Raw genomic sequence first — 16,660 nt, 5'->3', positions numbered from 1 at the left:
GCGTGCACTGAAAGCTCCCTGAATTTAAAAATCAAAAATAAAGCTTTTGAAAATCAGAAAAAAGTGTTCCCACATAGGACTCACTCACTCACATGAACATAAACAAAATAAAAATTATGTCAAAACATTTTTATTTTTAAAAAAATTAATGTCGGAAATCTCATCCCGCCAGTGGATGAGGTTTCCTAAAGAATCCAAAGACCACCCAGCCGATTCGCCCGCCCACCAACCATAAAGTTGGACGGGCAGTGAAAACTGGCAGTTAATTGAAACTTTAATGGCCTTGATAGGTCTCCTAATTGTCAGCAGGCCCTCTGCTGACTCTCGTGTGTACCCGCTGACCGAAATATCATGCGAGTGCGCGATGACGTTGGGACGCTTGCCCGATGTCATCGCGCGGTCTCTTACACCTGACAGGGTCAGGCGTGCACGTGCGCGCCCGCAGAACACAAAATCCTGCCCATAATGTATTTGTCTTAAAATTTCTCTGTTCAGATAAGCTGGTTAACATTCCTGCTTAAATAGCAGAGAAAAATTTCCGACAAACGCATGTAACATTTTTTGCTAGTATCCCATAGCATAATGTCAGGGTTCATGGGTAAAAGCCAAACATGCAAGGGTAAAAACAAAATATAAGGTCTTAATTCTACTGTTTCCAAACATGCTCATCTGCAAAGCAACACAGAAAAGCTGTTTGAAATAAGAAGATGCATTGATACAACCACATGCTAATCCTTCTACCATGCTCACTACCTGGTTAACATCATCTCTTTAGCTACTTTGGATTTCTGGAAGCTGCCCTGAAAGGGCCACCAGAGCTTGACAGGGTTGCTTCAATGATATGGTCAGCTCAGTTTTAGTTATCATGGTAGGAATTTTATTTTGATACATCTTGAATCCAAAAGGAATGAAGGGACATCGGAAGCACAGAAAAGCGGACACTTACAATTTAAATATAAAACAAAATAAGGAAAACGTAAGGTACAGGAACAGTAATAACAACAGAAAGTAAAATGCTTTGAATAGTAACTATGAGAAGAAAGAAATGAAGATGGCTATAGTGTACATTTAAATTATTCAATTTTGCTGTAAATGTATATTTTACTGATCTTACAGTAATAGTTATTTTCAACATCTTAAAAGCACTATTTTTTCATAGTAAGTTAGACTTTCAGCATCAATGTATGTGAGCTGAAGGCTTATGTTTGGAAACAACTGGTCTAGCTCTACCCTTAGGATTATGTTTTCTAGTTCTATAGTTATAGTTATAATCATAAAGTATTCTGCAGTGGCAAAGGCCATGGTGTAGCAGTTCTGGTCAATGGTGTTTATTCCATCTACAGCAGTCTACACAAAACAATCATCTCCTTCAATAATACGAGAAAATCATGTTACCTGTAAAGAGTATGAAAGAATGTTATTTGCAATCCTTAGCTGAAGTGTAAGGCTGTTTGTTCCCATTACGTTAAATATTGCAAAGTGTGAACTCCACTGGCCACAAATGCACTAGTTTTCTAGCATCTTACCTTGTTTTAGAGTAAGGTTTTTCAAAGACTCTCGAAGGTAACACTTTGGCAAAGGGTAAGAGGAAAATAGTGGCCAACGATATGGGTCATTTCCCTGAAAAGAAAAGTGCAATATGAAATTGTAAAAACAGATGTAAAGCAATGTTTCTCCAGTTTACAAAGTACAGCTGATATATTTATTGATTTTTTTAAAAAACAGTATCTTGGGTCATTGATGTTTTCAGAGTTCACTGCTCTCACTGAAGACAGTATATTGTAATGCAATACCACTAAATTGTAAACAAAAAATGCAGAATGGTAGATATCCTTTTCTTTCTCCGTGAATGCAAAAGCTAACGTAGCTATCCACGCAGGCAGCATTCTTAGATCATACTGATGTCTTTGCATAAGATGTTGAAGCCCCAAGGGAAAATAACTACTGTAATTTTAGCATGATTCCTAATATTTCTCTATTGACAGTAATTTCCTCGTCCTTTGTATAAAGTTGACAGCTAATAGAAGCATGTAGCATACAAAGGAAACACTGCAGCAAATACTACATCCTGAGCATACTGATGAGCGTTATCACAAAATGGGACTTAGTTTGTCTGAAAAATAAACGAAAAAAAAGAACTGTAGAAAGATTATAGATCACATCCACCATGAGTTGCACACCACTCAAATTATTTTATATTTTAAAATCAAGACTCTGCAGTAATGATGTAATTTTTATTAAAAGTGCAGTGAATTCAAATAATTATGAATTGTCATTATTGATCATTAATCATTTGAAGACTGCAGTAGAATTTCTGTAACAAATCAAAAATACATATTCATGTGGATCTTCAAACACTAGTAATTCAATTTTTGTTTTTACAATTTCTCAAGCTGAAAATTCATCACTGTGATTGCATTCAGAAAGCTATAAAGGCCCCTTAGTACGAAAACACAAGTTGTGGCTTTTACATCGTTTCAATAGAATTTCTAGAATGTTGAGATTAAAGCAAGATTAATTCTTCAAAATCCTTTGAATTGCTTATTAAACAAAATCGACATAAACAAAGTTTATACTAAATAATCTCATAAATAGTAATGGTTAGGGAAAAGTAAAAGCCACCAGGAAAATATTTTAGCTAATTTATTAACAAGACAAATAGAAGGGGCAATTCAATGGCATGAACTGTTCGAACACTGTCCTTCTCAGTTTGAACAAATTCTGTAATATCTCTCTCTGATGCTGTTATAGATTCTAAGTGAAATGAGTATGGACAGTTTTAATCAGATTCCCAGTGAATAGAAATTTGTAACTCATAATCTCCCCGATGTGGCACTTACTAGCATTAATTCAACAATACTGCTTGATAAGGCAAGATGTTAATAAATTCATGACCTAACTGTGTAATCCATGATTAATGAAGTTGTGCGTGGGATGTGTCAGTCTGCTCGTGAGCTGAATATTTCTTCATTCAATAGTTCTCCAATGGATATTCTACTTTTAACACTAAAATGCCAATAAAAAAAATCCTTATTAAAAAGAAAATCTCCTGGGATGTGACAATGATGACAAAAAGACATTTATTACGTATATGTGCCTGTCGTCTTGAGGCTTTTTTCAATGATTAAGCCATTTTAGAGATCACACATGGTCACAGTGTGGAAATATAATGATCCTCAGAGGTGACAGGTTCCCACTCCTGAATGACATTATTGAAGAGGTTGGGTTGTTCCAAAAACAAGGTTCAGTGGTTTTCATGGTGATGCTTTCCTGGTGCCAGTCCATAAATGATTTTTTTTTCATTTCACAACTTGGCATGGTGTTGTGAATGTCAAATTCATATATTTTAGGATATAACTTTTAATTCTATGAATTAAAGTTTTAACTGTAGATAAATGGGGGCATCTGATAAGCAACTGTGAAATAAATGCAATTCAAAGAATTTGGAGTCAATTACAGTTAAAAACTAACCTATGTTTAGCGTACAATGTCATGGGTAGAGTTGTAAAAGCAATAAACAAGAGGGGGTCTATCTTAGCATAATAAAGCCAGAAGGTCTGCCCTTAATTCCGTAAAAGATTTAAATTATGTATGTAGTTCCCAGATCATAAGAAGGTAAAACCAGGTTTTAAACAAGACAGTTCCTTAACAGGCCTGCAATTCTGGGAGAGGGGGTTCATACGATTCCATTAGCAACATAAATTATTCATATGGGTTACAGAATCAAAGAGTAGCATGGAAGGTAAAATGATTTGTTTACTTTTCTGTTTGAGAGCATCCAAGAGCATGCCACGTTATCTGGAAGATGAGTCGTCAGAGTGAAATGTTCCTTTGTTTAATATATCTGTGTGTTTTTGCTGACAGAAGCAGACTGATCAGTTTGGGTTTCATGAGGGAAAAGCAGCTGGGAGGTTCGCTGTAGCTTGCAGCTAGTGGAAGAAATTTGCAGTGATCTTCACAGAGCCTTGCGGCAGAAAACAGACAGCTTGAATAGGTAGCTTATAAAAAGCTGTACAGAATTTGTGGAAACAGACTGGGAAAAAACAGTTTATGTATGTCAAAAGCCAGGACAAGGAAATGAAGAGTCCATGGTTGTGAGGTCTTTAAAGAAAATAGGAGGTTCACTAAGCCGATAATGGAAGAGTTCCCATATAATTGGTACCTCAACGACTAGCAGGAATACGAAGGGGAACTAAAGTAAATTCCAGAGGACTGTGACATAGCTTTTGGGTTGGTCCCAGGACACGTGAAAGAACCTTCAAGATTTTGTAAGTTAAGCGAACTCTTGAGTAGTGGGGGGGGTGGGGAAAGATGAAGTATAAAGTAGAACTAGAGTTTATAGCACAAGTCCTTATAATCTAGAGTGTTAATTTGGTGGCATTTGTTTTGTTAAATTTTGCTTTACCAATACAATAAAATTTGTTTTTGTTAAAACACATGAAATCTTGTGGCATAGTTAATTGCAGGGTGCACAGATACCAATAAACATTTATGGTCCCTAACAAGATCCTAACAATGGTGTAAGTTGAACTCCAAACTTCTGGGTTGCAGGTCCAAGTACCATAACCAATACAGTATCACATTCCACACACCACCTTTTTTTTGTGGGGGGGCGGGGGGCGTCAGGCAAGAACCACTCCTTACTGAAAAAAAAATCACGAGCAATAATTTTCATTTGTTTTGTTTTGTGAAATAACAGAGGCATGTGACCAGCCATGTTCCCACACAACATCATACAAGGGCTTGCTTTGCCCTCCAGCTTCCATTTGCTCCCCACTCTTCTCTAAAAGGCATTTCCTCAAAAAGAAAATTAATTAATAATGTCACTTCCGACCAGGCTTCGAAGATGGCTGAATGAATGCCTAGCATATTCAGTATGTTCCAAGGAATAATTATGATGATGTTAAATAAAGTGGATAATCTTTTTTTCTAGATTGGATGCTCCATACACTGCTGCTGATTGAACAAATGACACCTTGAGGAGGAGAGAGATTAATAATTCCCTCAATCTCTACAAGCTTGCTATATGAACGATAGAATGAGTAAACTATAGAAGTCCATTGAGAGTGACAACCCTTGTGGACAGCAGTTAGTCCTATGACATGGTATGCTTCGATTTACAAAAGGCTTTCCACATGGAAGGTTATTAAATTAAACTCAGTTGTGGGGGATGTGGGATAAACCCTGGGAATGGATAAGAAACTGGTGGAAGATTAGAAAACAATTAAGATGAAATAGATCTTCAACAGTAATACAAAGTGAGCAATAACAAATTGGCAGCCTGTTTAACATCCCACCCAATTTTCTTCTCCGATAACTTTTATTGGCATGGGAAATGGTTCAGTACAGAACAATACTCAGGATTAAAGTGATGAATTATGAGGACAAGGTGCATAAACCCAGCAAGTATTTTTAAAAATTCTTTCATGGGACATGGGTGTCGCTGGCTAGCCCAGCATTTTTATTGCCCATCCCCAGTTCCCCTCGCGAAGGTGGTGGTGAGCTGCCTTCTTGAACCGCTGTAGCCCACATGTTGTAGGTACACTCACAGTGCTGTTAGGAAGGGAGTTCCAGGATTTTGACCCAGCAACAGTGAAGAAATAGCGATATAGTTCCAAGTCAGGATGGTGCATGGCTTGGAGGGGAACTTATAGGTGGTGGTGCTCCCATGCATTTGCTGCCCTTGTCCTTCTAGGTTTGGAAGGCCCTTGGGTTAAGACCATTGAGGATGAATCCAATTGAGCCGTTTTAGATGATTAAGAGATTCGATAGGGTAGACGAAGAAGTTATTTATGTTTGTGGTGGAAACAAGACAATATTAAATTTAGAGCTGGGCCATTTAGTATCTGATTAGGAAGCGCATTTTCCACATGCGGTAGAAATCCGGAACTCGCTCTGCCAAAATGCTATGGGTATGGTGGAGATATGGGAAAGAGAGTTGAATTCAAAACATCAGGTCAGAGCGACTGCCCTTGATAACATAGAAACATAGAAAATAGGAGCAGGAGTAGGTCATTCGGCCCTTTTAGCCTGCTCCGCCATTCATTATGGTCATGGATGATCATCCAACTCAATAGCCTGCCCCCGCTTTCTCTCCATATCCTTTAATCCCTTTTGCCCCAAGAGCTATATCTAACTCCTTCTTGAAAGCATACAATGTTTTGGCCTCAACTACTTTCTGTAGTAGCAAATTCCACAGGCTCACCACTCTCTGGGTGAAGAAATTTCTCCTCATCTCAGTCCTAAATGGTCTACCCCGTATCCTCAGACTGTGACACCTGGTTCTGGACTCCCCCACCATTGGGAACATCCTTCCTGCATCAACCCTGTCTGGTCCTGTTAGAATTTTATAGGTTTCTATGAGATCCCCCGTCATTCTTCTGAACTCCAGCGAATATAATCCTAATTGACTCAATCTCTCCTCATATGTCAGTCCCATTATCCCAGGAATCAGTCTGGTAAACCTTCACTGCATTCCCTCTATAGCAAGAACATCCTTCCTCAGATAAGGAGACCAAAACTGCACATAATATTCCAGGTGTGGTCTCACCAAGGCCCTGTGTAATTGCAGCAAGACATCCCTGCTCCTGTACTTGAATCCTCTTGCTATGGAGGCCAACATACCATTTGCCTTCTTTACCGCCTGCTGCACCTGCATGCTTACCTTCAGCGGCTGGTGTACGAGGACACCCAGGTCTCGTTGCACATTCCCTTCTCTCAATTTATAGCCATTCAGATAATAATCTGCCTTCCTGTTTTGGCTACCAAAGTGGATAACCTCACATTTATCCACATTATACTGCATCTGCCAAGTATTTGCCCACTATACTCAGCTTGTCCAAATCACACTGGAGCATCTCTGCATCTTCCTCACAGCTCACCCTCCCACCCAGCTATGTGTCATCTGCAAATTTGGAGATATTACATTTAGTTCCCTCATCTAAATCATTAATATATATTGTGAATAGCTGGGGTGCCAGCACCGATCCCTGCGGTACCCCACTAGTCACTGCCTGCCATTCGGAAAAAGACCCGTTTATTCCTACTTTTTGTTTCCTGTCTGCCAACCAATTTTCTATCCATCTCAATACACTATCCCCAAACCCATGCACTTTAATATTACGCGCTAATCTCATATGTGGGACTTTGTCGAAAGCCTTCTGAAAGTCCAAATAAACTACATCCACTGGCTTCACCTCATCAACTCTACTAGTTACATTCTCGAAAAATTCCAGTAGATTTGTCAAGCATGATTTCCCTTTCGTAAATCCATGCTGACTCTGTCCGATTCTGCCACTTTTTGCCAAGTGCTTAGTTATTAAATCTTTTATAATGGACTCTAGAATTTTCCTCACTACCGACGTCAGGCTGATTGGTCTATAATTCCCTGTTTTCTCTCTACCCCCCTTTTTAAATAGTGGGGTTACATTAGCTACCCTCCAACCTGTAGGAACTGTTCCAGAGTCTATAGAATCTCGGAAGATGACCACCAATGCATCCACTATTTCGAGGGCCACTTCCTTAAGTACTCTGGGATGTAGATTATCAGGCCCTGGAATTTATTGGCCTTCAATCCCATCAATTTCCCCAACACCGTTTCCCTACTAATACTGATTTCTTTCAGTTCCTCCCTCTCACTAAACCCTGTGCTCCCCAACATTTCTGGTATGTTATTTGTGTCCTCCTTTGTGAAGGCAGAACCAAAGTATGTATTTAGTTGGTCAGCCATTTCTTTGTTCCCCATTATAAATTCCCCTGTTTCTGACTGTAAGGGACCTACATCTGTCTTCACCAATCTCTTTCTCTTCACATACCTATAGAAACTTTTACAGTCAGTTTTTATGTTCCCTGGCAGCTTACTCTCGTAGTCTATTTTCCCCTTCTTAATCAATCCCTTGGTCCTCCTTTGCTGAATTCTAAACTGCTCCCAATCCTCAGGTCTTTTGTTTTCTCTGGCCAATTTGTATGCCTCTTCCTTGGATCTAATACTATCTCTAATTTCCCTTGTAAGCCATGGTTTGGCCACCTTTACTGTTTTACTTTTGCGCCAGACAAGAATAAACAATTGTTGCAGTTCACCCATGCATTCTTTGAACGTTTGCCATTGCCTATCCACCGTCATCCCTTTAAGTAACGTTTCCCAATCCATCATAGCCAACTCACGCCTCATGCCATCGTAGTTTCCTTTAAGATTCAGGATCCTAGTCTCACAATCAACTATGTCTCTCTCCATCTTGATGAAAAATTCTATCATATTATGGACGCTCATGCCCAAGGGGCCTCACACGACTAGATTGCCAATTATTCCTTTCTCATTACACAATACCCAGTCTAGGATGGCTTGTTCTCTAGTTGGTTCCTCAACATATTGGTCCAGAAAACCATCCTGTATACATTCTAGGAATTCCTCCCCTACGGTATTGTTACTAATTTGATTTGCTCAACCTATCTGCAGATTTAAGTCACCCATAATTACAGATGTTCCTTTATTGCATGCGTCTCTAATTTCCTGCTTAATGCCATTCCCAACATCACCACCACAGTCTGGGGGTCTATATGCAACCCCCACTAACGTTTTTTGCCCCTTAGTGTTTCTCAGCTCTACCCATACAGATTCCACATCGTTGGAGCTAATATCTTTCCTCACTATTGCGTTTATTTCCTCTTTAACCAGCAATGCAACTCCACCGCCTTCTCCTTTTTGTCTGTCCTTCCTAAATACTGAATACCCCTGGATGTTCAGTTCCCATCCCTGGTCACCGTGCAGCCATGTCTCTGTAATCCTGACTATATCATACCTGTTTACATCTATTTGCACGGTTAATTCATCCACTTAATTGCAAATGCTCCTCACGTTAAGGCACAAAGCCTGAAGGCTTATCTTTTTAACATTACTTGTCCCGTTCCCGCTATTTTTCACTGAGGCCCTGTTTGATTCTTGCCCTTGATTTCTCTGCCTATCACCTTTCTTATTCCCCTTTCTGTCTTTTGTTCTTGTCCTTGATTCCCCCTCCTCTGACTCCTTGCATGGGTTCCCATCCCCCTGCCATTTTAGTTTAAACCCTCCCCAACCACTCTAGCAAATATTCCCCCCAGGACATCAATCCCGGTCCTGCCCAGGTGTAACCCGTCCAGTTTGTACTGGTCCCACCTCCCCCAGGACCGGTCCCAGTGTCCCAGGAATCTGAAACCCTCTCCCTCACACCATCTCTTCAGCCACGTATTCATCCGATATATCCTGCTATTTCTATTCTGACTAGCATGTGGCACTGGTAGTAATCCTGAGATCACTAACTTTTTTCAACTTTTCAACTCACTTCCTAACTCCCTATATTCTGCTTTTAGGACCTCATCCCTTTTTTTTAAACCTACGTCGTTTGTACCAATGTGTACCATGGCCACTGGCTATTCACCCTTCCCCTTCAGAATGTCCTGCAGCCACTCAGACATCCTTGATCCTAGCCCCAGGGAGGCAACATACCATCTTGGAGTCTCGTTTGCGGCCACAGAAATGCCTATCTATTCCCCTTACAATTGAATCCCCTATAACTATTGCATTCCCACACTTTTTACTCCTCCCCTGTGCAGCAGAGCCAACTGTGGTGCAACAAATTTGGCTGTTGCTGCTTTCCCCTGAGAGGCCATTCCCCCCACAGTATCCAAAGCGGTAAATCTGTTTTGCAGGGGAATAGCCACAGGAGATTCCTGCACTGCCTGCCTAGTCCTCTTGCTTTGCCTGGTGGTCACCCATTCCCTTCCTGCCTGTGGACTCTTCGCCTGCAATGTGACCACCTCTCTATGCATGATACTCTCCACCTTGTGGATGCTCCACAGTGTTCCCAGTCGCCACTCCAGCTCCGAAACGCGGGCTTCCAGGAGCTGCAGCTGGAGACACTTCCCACACACATGCTGGCCCTGGAAATGTTCACGGCTTCCCACATAGAGCAGGGGGAGCACACCACTGCTTTGAGCTCTCCTGCCATGACTTACCCCTTTAAATTAAATTAAACCTTTTGGAAGATACTTAATATCAAATAATATCAATTGCTCTAGGGCCCTTCTTTCCTCCTTGTTACAGAATATAGCCCTTATAAACAATGAACTACAAAACAAGACCTTAAAAACTACAAGCGATAAAAGTAGTAAATACTTGCCCGACCGTACTCACGGTACTCAAAGGATCATCTCAATCCCTCAGTCACCAAACTCTTACTTAAGCACTCTACTGCAGCCCAAAGTCAGCACTGTAAGATGGCCTGTTTTTATACTCTCTGAATCTAGCCTCTGAATACCTGTTTAAGCCAGTTATCTAATTAACTAATTGTAGCTGCAAGCAGAGCCTCTATGAACCCTGTTTTAAAGCTGGCCTAAAACTCACCTTCTTCCAATCCAAACAGCAACTTTTCGTTAATTACTAAATTAAAGAAAGACTAGACTTTAGATAGAAATTAACCCTTAAATTCCCTCAGTCACCAAACTCCAACTTAAGCACTCTACTGCAGCCCAAAGCAGCATTCCAGTGCAGACAAACATCACAGCATTTGGCCAAGTGTGCCATCAATAAGCCCAAGCAACAGTGAAGTCAATGGAATTGGGGGTAAAATCTCCACTGGTCGGAGTCATACGTAGCACAAATGAAGATGTTTATGGTTGCTTGAGGCCAATCATAGAATCATAGGAGGTTTACAGCACAGAAATCAGCCACTGGCCCATCATTTCTGCACCAGACATCATCTCAGTCCCAGGGTATCATTGCACAAGTTCCTCAGGGTAATGTCCTGTAGGACCCACCACTTTTAACTGCTTCATCAATGATTTTCCCTCCATTACAAGGTCAGAGTGGTGATGATAGCACAGTGTTCAGTGCCATTTGGGCTCCTCCGATAATGAAACAGTCTATGTCCACATAGAACTGGACAACATTCAGGCCTGGGCTGATATGTGAGAAGGAACACTCACGCCATACAATCTTTTTTTTAATTCATTCACGGGATGTGGGCTTTGCTGGCTGGGCCAGCATTTATTGCCCATTCCTAGTTGCCCTTGAGAAGGTGGTGGTGAGCTGCCTTCTTTAACCCTGCAGTCTATGTGGCATAGGTACACTCACAGTGCTGTTAGGAAGGGGGCTCCAGGACTTTGACCCAGCAGTGAAGGAACGACAATATATTTCCAAGTCAGGATGGTGAGTGACTTGGAGGGGAACTTCCAGGTGGTGGTGTTTCCATGTATCTGCTGCCCTTGTCCTTATAGAAGGTAGTGGTCATGGGTTTGGAAGGTGCTGTCTAAGGAGCCTTGGTGAGTTCCTGCAGTGCATCTTGCAGATGCTGCTTCGGTGGTGGAGGGAGTGAATGTTTGTGGACGTGGTGCCAATCAAGCGGGCTGCTTTTTCTTGGAAGGTGTCAAGCTTCTTGAGTGCTGATGGAGCTGCACTCATCCAGGCAAGTGGAGAGTATTCTTTCACGCTTCTGACTTGTGCCTTGTAGATGGTGGACAGGCTCTGGGAAGTCAGGAGGTGAGTTACCTGTCGCAGGATTCCCAGCCTCTGACCTGCTCTTGCAGTCACAGTATTGGAGGAGATGATGGTGTGGTGGTATTATCACTTGACTGGTAATCCAGCAACCCAGGGTAATGTTCTAGGGACCGGGGTTCAAATCCCACCACAAAAGAATTCAATAAAAAATCCCAAATTGATGATGATCACCACAAAACCATTGTCGATTGTTATAAAAACTCATCTAGTTCACTACTGCCCTTCCAGGAAGGAAATCTGCCATCCTTGCCCAGTCTGGCCTACATGTGACTCCAGGCCCACAGCAATATGGTTCACTCTTAACTGCCCCTATGAAATGGCTGAGCAAGCCACTTGGTTCAAGGAACAATTAGGGATGGACAATAAATGCTGACCTAGCCAGTGATGCCCACATCTTGTAAATGAATTATTAAAAAAGTTATATGGCTAGTCCAGTTCAGTTTCTGGTCAATGGTAACCCCCAGGATGTTGGTAGTGGGGTATTCAGTGATGGTAATGCCATTAAATGTCAATGGGCGATGGTTAGATTCTCTCTTGTTGGAAATGGCATTGCCTGGCACGAATGTTGCTTGCCACTTGTCAACCCTAGCCTGGATATTGTCTGCATTTGGACATGGGCTGCTTTAATAGCTGAGGAGTCACAAATGGTGCTGAACACTATACAAGTATCAGTAAACAGCCCCCCTTCTGGACTTATGATGGAAGGAAGATCATTGATGAAGCAGCTGAAGATGGTTGGGCTGAGGATACTACTCTGAGGAACTCCTGCAGTAATGTCCTGGAGCTGAGGTGACTGACCTCTAACAACCACAACCATCTTTCCTTTGTGTTGGGTATGACTCCAACCAGTGGAGAGTTTGCCCCGATTCCCATTGACTCCAGTTTTGCTAGGGCTCCTTGATGCCACACTCGGTCAAATGGTGCCTTGATGTCAAGGGCAGTCACTCTCACCTCTGGAGTTCAGACACCTTATCAACTGCCTTCTCGAAATCCAAGTACAGTACATCCGCAGGCTCCCCTTTATCCACAGCACATGTTACTTCTTCGAAGAAATCTGACAAATTGGTTAAACATAATTCCCCTTTCACAAAACCATGCTGACTCTTCCAAATTACCTTGTGTTTTTCTAAGTGCCCAGCTATAACCTCTTTAATGATCGACTCTAACACGTTCCCCACAACAGGCATCAATCTAACTGGCCTATAGTTTCCTGTTTTCTGCCTCCCTCCCATCTTGTGGGGTTATATTTGCCACTTTCCTGTCCGATGGAACCTTTCCAGAATCTGGGGAATTTCAGAACATTAGCACCAACACATCTATTACCTCATTAGCCACCCTCTTTTAAGAACCTAGGATGAAGTCCATCTGGACCTGGAGATTTGGCTGTACCACTTCCCTAGTGATTGTAATTTCACCCAGTTCCTCTCTCCCCTCCACCTCCTGATTTACAGCTATTACTGGAATGTTTTTTGTGTATCCTTTATAGTGAAGGCAGAAGTTAAATATTTGTTCATTTTGTCTGCCAGTTCCTTATTATCTTCTATTAACTTCCTCTACTCACTCTCTAGAGGACCAACACCCACTTCACCAACTCGTTTCCTATTTAAATACCTGTGGAAACTCTTGTTATCAATTTTTACATTTCTAGCTAGCTTCCTCTCATGCTCTAATTTCTTTCTCCTGATTAACCTTTTAATCATCTCTACCATTCTTTATACCATCTACAAAGCACAAGTCAGGATTGTGATGGAATACTCTCCACTTGCCTTAATGAGTGCATTCCAACAACATTACCCAGGAGAAAGCAGCCCACTTGTTCAGACCCCCCTTCCATTACCTCAAACTTACACTCCCTCCACCTATGGTGCACAGTGCCCGTAGTGTGTACCATATGCAACTCACAACATTGCAGCATCTCGCCAAACCTCCTTCAACAGCATCTTCCAACCCCTCGCCCTCTATCACCTAGAAGGACAAAGGCAGCAGGTACATGGGAACACCACCACCTGCACGTTTCCCTAAACTCACGCACCATCCTGACCTGGAACTATATCATCGTTCTTTCGCTGTCACTGGTTCAAGAACCTGGAACTCCCTAACTGCACTTTGGGTGTACCTACATCAAATGGACTACAGCAGTTCAAGGAGTTGGCTCACCACCACTGCTTAACGGCAATTAGGAATGGGCAACAAATGCTGGCCTTGCCAGCAACGAGAAAAAAAAAGTTTTCAAGACCGAGATCGACAGATTTTTGTTAAATAAGGATATCAAGGGATAGGGATCAAAGTAGATAAATGGGACTGGTCAATCACAATCTGATTGAATGGTAGAACAGGTTTGAGGGATTGAATGGTCTACTCCTGTTGTAATGATTAGGTGACGTATCCAGCAGCTTCCACAACAGGACAATCTGTGGAGGAGTGCACACCCTGCATGGTCTGGGGCTGCTGCATTGAATCGAAAGCATTGAAATGGGAATAATTTCTTGCACAGTCTCAAACAACAGATGCCTTGTCAATCCTTAGTAGGGTCTGCTAACCCTCAGGTGACTTTAGGTCATTCAAGGGTTGCAGATGACAAAATCAGTAAGTACTTTTAGATGTTAGATATATGGAAAATTAATTGAGTAAGAAGTTGTAACTTAAATGGTAGCGTATTTGTAAAGTTTCAAGTTGGCTATGTCTTTCATGCTGGCACTCCTGGGGAATTAGAGTAATGAAAATAAGCTCTGCAGTGTTTTTGAAGAAGTGAAAAGAACACAATTTTCACTGTCCACTGATCAGAAAGAAGATTGCAAGTGAGGAAAGATGGCTATTTGCTCTGTAGGGCTTTGAATTTTGAACATAAAAGTCAAGGATAAGAAAAAGTTTTTTTTTAAACTTTAAAGATCCCACAATAATATTAACTCCATGACCAAAGCGACAATCGGCAATTTGAATGTCCCTAAAATTTCGAAGTCCATTATTCTGCCTGACAACTTATTTGATGCATTTACCACTTTCAGTAAAGATGTTCTTTCTAATACTGATTCTTTTTACACTATTTTAAACGTATTTCTTCCTGTTCTACTCTTTCAAAATTATGTTCTTGATTTCACCTTGACTACCTTATTATTTAATATAGATTTTCCACACCTGTCTTCTTTCTAGAATGTACAGCTTGAATTTCATAATCAGTAAAGAATCATCAGCAAAAGTGAATAGGATTGGTTGATTCATGCAGGAGATTATTGATATGGAGAAGGTACAGTTCTGCAAAACTAACTAGTTGATGGGAAAAGGGTCAGGAGATAAACCATGAACCAACAGCCACGAGCATCACTTAGAGAAAACATGATTGACTTAAGCGTGATAAAAGTATTTGGAGCTGACTATTCAAATGAATCTTTAAACCTGTTAAAGACTGAGACGATAGGAGCAACAGTGCAAGATAGCTGAAGGATTAAGCTGTAAATACAATGCTCTGGTAATTGCTGTGAAAGCACTGAATGAAAGTGGAATGATAAATCAAAGTGACATGGACCATAGAATCACAGACGTTTGCAGTATAGAAGGAAGTAATTTGGCCCATTATGCTTCCCAGCTCTAAAGAAATCCAAAGCCAATTCTACATGCTTCCCAGAGCTCTACTGTGGCAACTAACCAGGAGGCAGCCATGATGCTTGCATTGTACGGTAAGCCAACATTATTTGAAAGAAAAGAAACATTGGGCAGAGAGCTCTGGAAGAAGTTGATTGTCCTCTGCAATTATCATTACTGACACTATGCACAAAACTGCACACAGTAAAAAAGTAGACGCCTCAGCAAATCAATTCGTCCAATTTTAAGCTTGCATAGGTGTCGAAATTAGTGTTAAACTTTTTATATAAACAAATGCATGTTTCTTCAAATGAGGTCCAATTCAAGTTATGATAATGTGGTGAGTTTGTCTATTTCAGTAACTAGTACAACACACAAATATTTCCTCTAACATTTAGTATTTTCATTACATTATTTCTTGGCTGCAACTTCCATCTTCAAAAAGCTGAGGGTTGAATCTGAACACCCCAGATGGGCAGGTAAATTCTTAAAAATGGGAAACCTGACTCCAACCAGCCATGAATGTGCCTGCTTCCACTTTCACAAGGGCAGGCAGTTTGTGGGTCAGATGAATAACCTGCTCCTCAGAGGCGGGTCAGTAATTAGAATATTTAAATAAGGTTGTATGCATCTGATTTTAGCAGCAATTTGGATTTAGCAACTGAAAGCTGGGTTTCCTGGGCCACAGCTGCAGGTTCAAGCACTGCTTGTAGTTGAAGAGAAGCAGGAGTGCTTCACCCTCGGTTCCCCAAACTAAACTGTCACGAGCTGCATTCCTAATACGACTGAACACCCCTTTCCTCTCAATCCAAACTTTCTATCTGCCTATATGATCTCTACCCACTTTGCAATCTTCCCTCAAGTCTCAGATGATTGTTCAACAGCAGGCTTTCTCGACCGGCAGCTAGCCAGCCTCTCAATCTTGCTGGCTGCTATGGAGCAAACTGACTAAAAAATTAAAATGGGTTCCTGCCATTAAATTAATCAAGATCTCTGCTTCAGTTTTTCCAGCTTTCTTGGTCACTGACAAGTCACTAGCCCTGCTCCTTTCCTGCCTCCCCATAAAGATTGGGGACTGTGTGTAAAGTTTTGGCATCGTGAAGTATTCCAAACAAAAAGGCAACAGTTGTGCACAATGCTTCAAATGATACATCGCAGAAGGACGAAGGTCCCAATTTCAATTTTGTGTCATATATGATAGATCTAATAATCGTTGTAAGTGCAATTCAGCTACAAAGTTTCTGTTGCCTTCCACCTGAAAGCAGTCAACTTCTTCCTCATATGAAGCCAGTCACCTGGGTGACTGCAATACTCAGTGGCCAACCTCCCTCCTTCAGCTTTTATACTTTTACCTGAAGTTTACTTTCACTCCCACCACCTCTGACGCACAGTCAGCAGTGTTTACCATCTACAAGATGCACTGCAGAAACTCACCAAGTTTCCTTAGACAGCACCTTCCAAACCCACAACCACTACCATCCAGAAGGACAAGGGCTGCAGATACATGGGAACACCACCACCTGGAAGTTCTCCTCCAAGCCACTCACCATC

The 16,660-nt window shown here is 41.4% G+C and overlaps 1 protein-coding gene across 5 annotated transcripts in view; it reads right to left on the bottom strand.

Annotated features, from left to right (window-relative positions):
• The window catches only part of tbc1d32 (TBC1 domain family, member 32), a 411,412-nt gene that overhangs the window by 153,225 nt on the left and 241,527 nt on the right, over positions 1-16,660 (bottom strand). For all 5 annotated transcript variants that reach the window (XM_078542168.1, XM_078542171.1, XM_078542172.1 and 2 more), the window contains one exon: positions 1,527-1,620. In XM_078542168.1, the coding sequence (XP_078398294.1) occupies positions 1,527-1,620 (94 nt within the window). The remainder of the gene's footprint in view (positions 1-1,526; positions 1,621-16,660) is intronic.

The sequence above is a fragment of the Cetorhinus maximus genome, chromosome 5, assembly GCF_964194155.1.
Source record: "Cetorhinus maximus chromosome 5, sCetMax3.hap1.1, whole genome shotgun sequence".
NCBI lineage: Eukaryota > Metazoa > Chordata > Chondrichthyes > Lamniformes > Cetorhinidae > Cetorhinus > Cetorhinus maximus.
The sequence above is the reverse complement of the archived record's forward strand: the minus strand, read 5'-3'. Positions and strand labels throughout refer to the sequence as shown.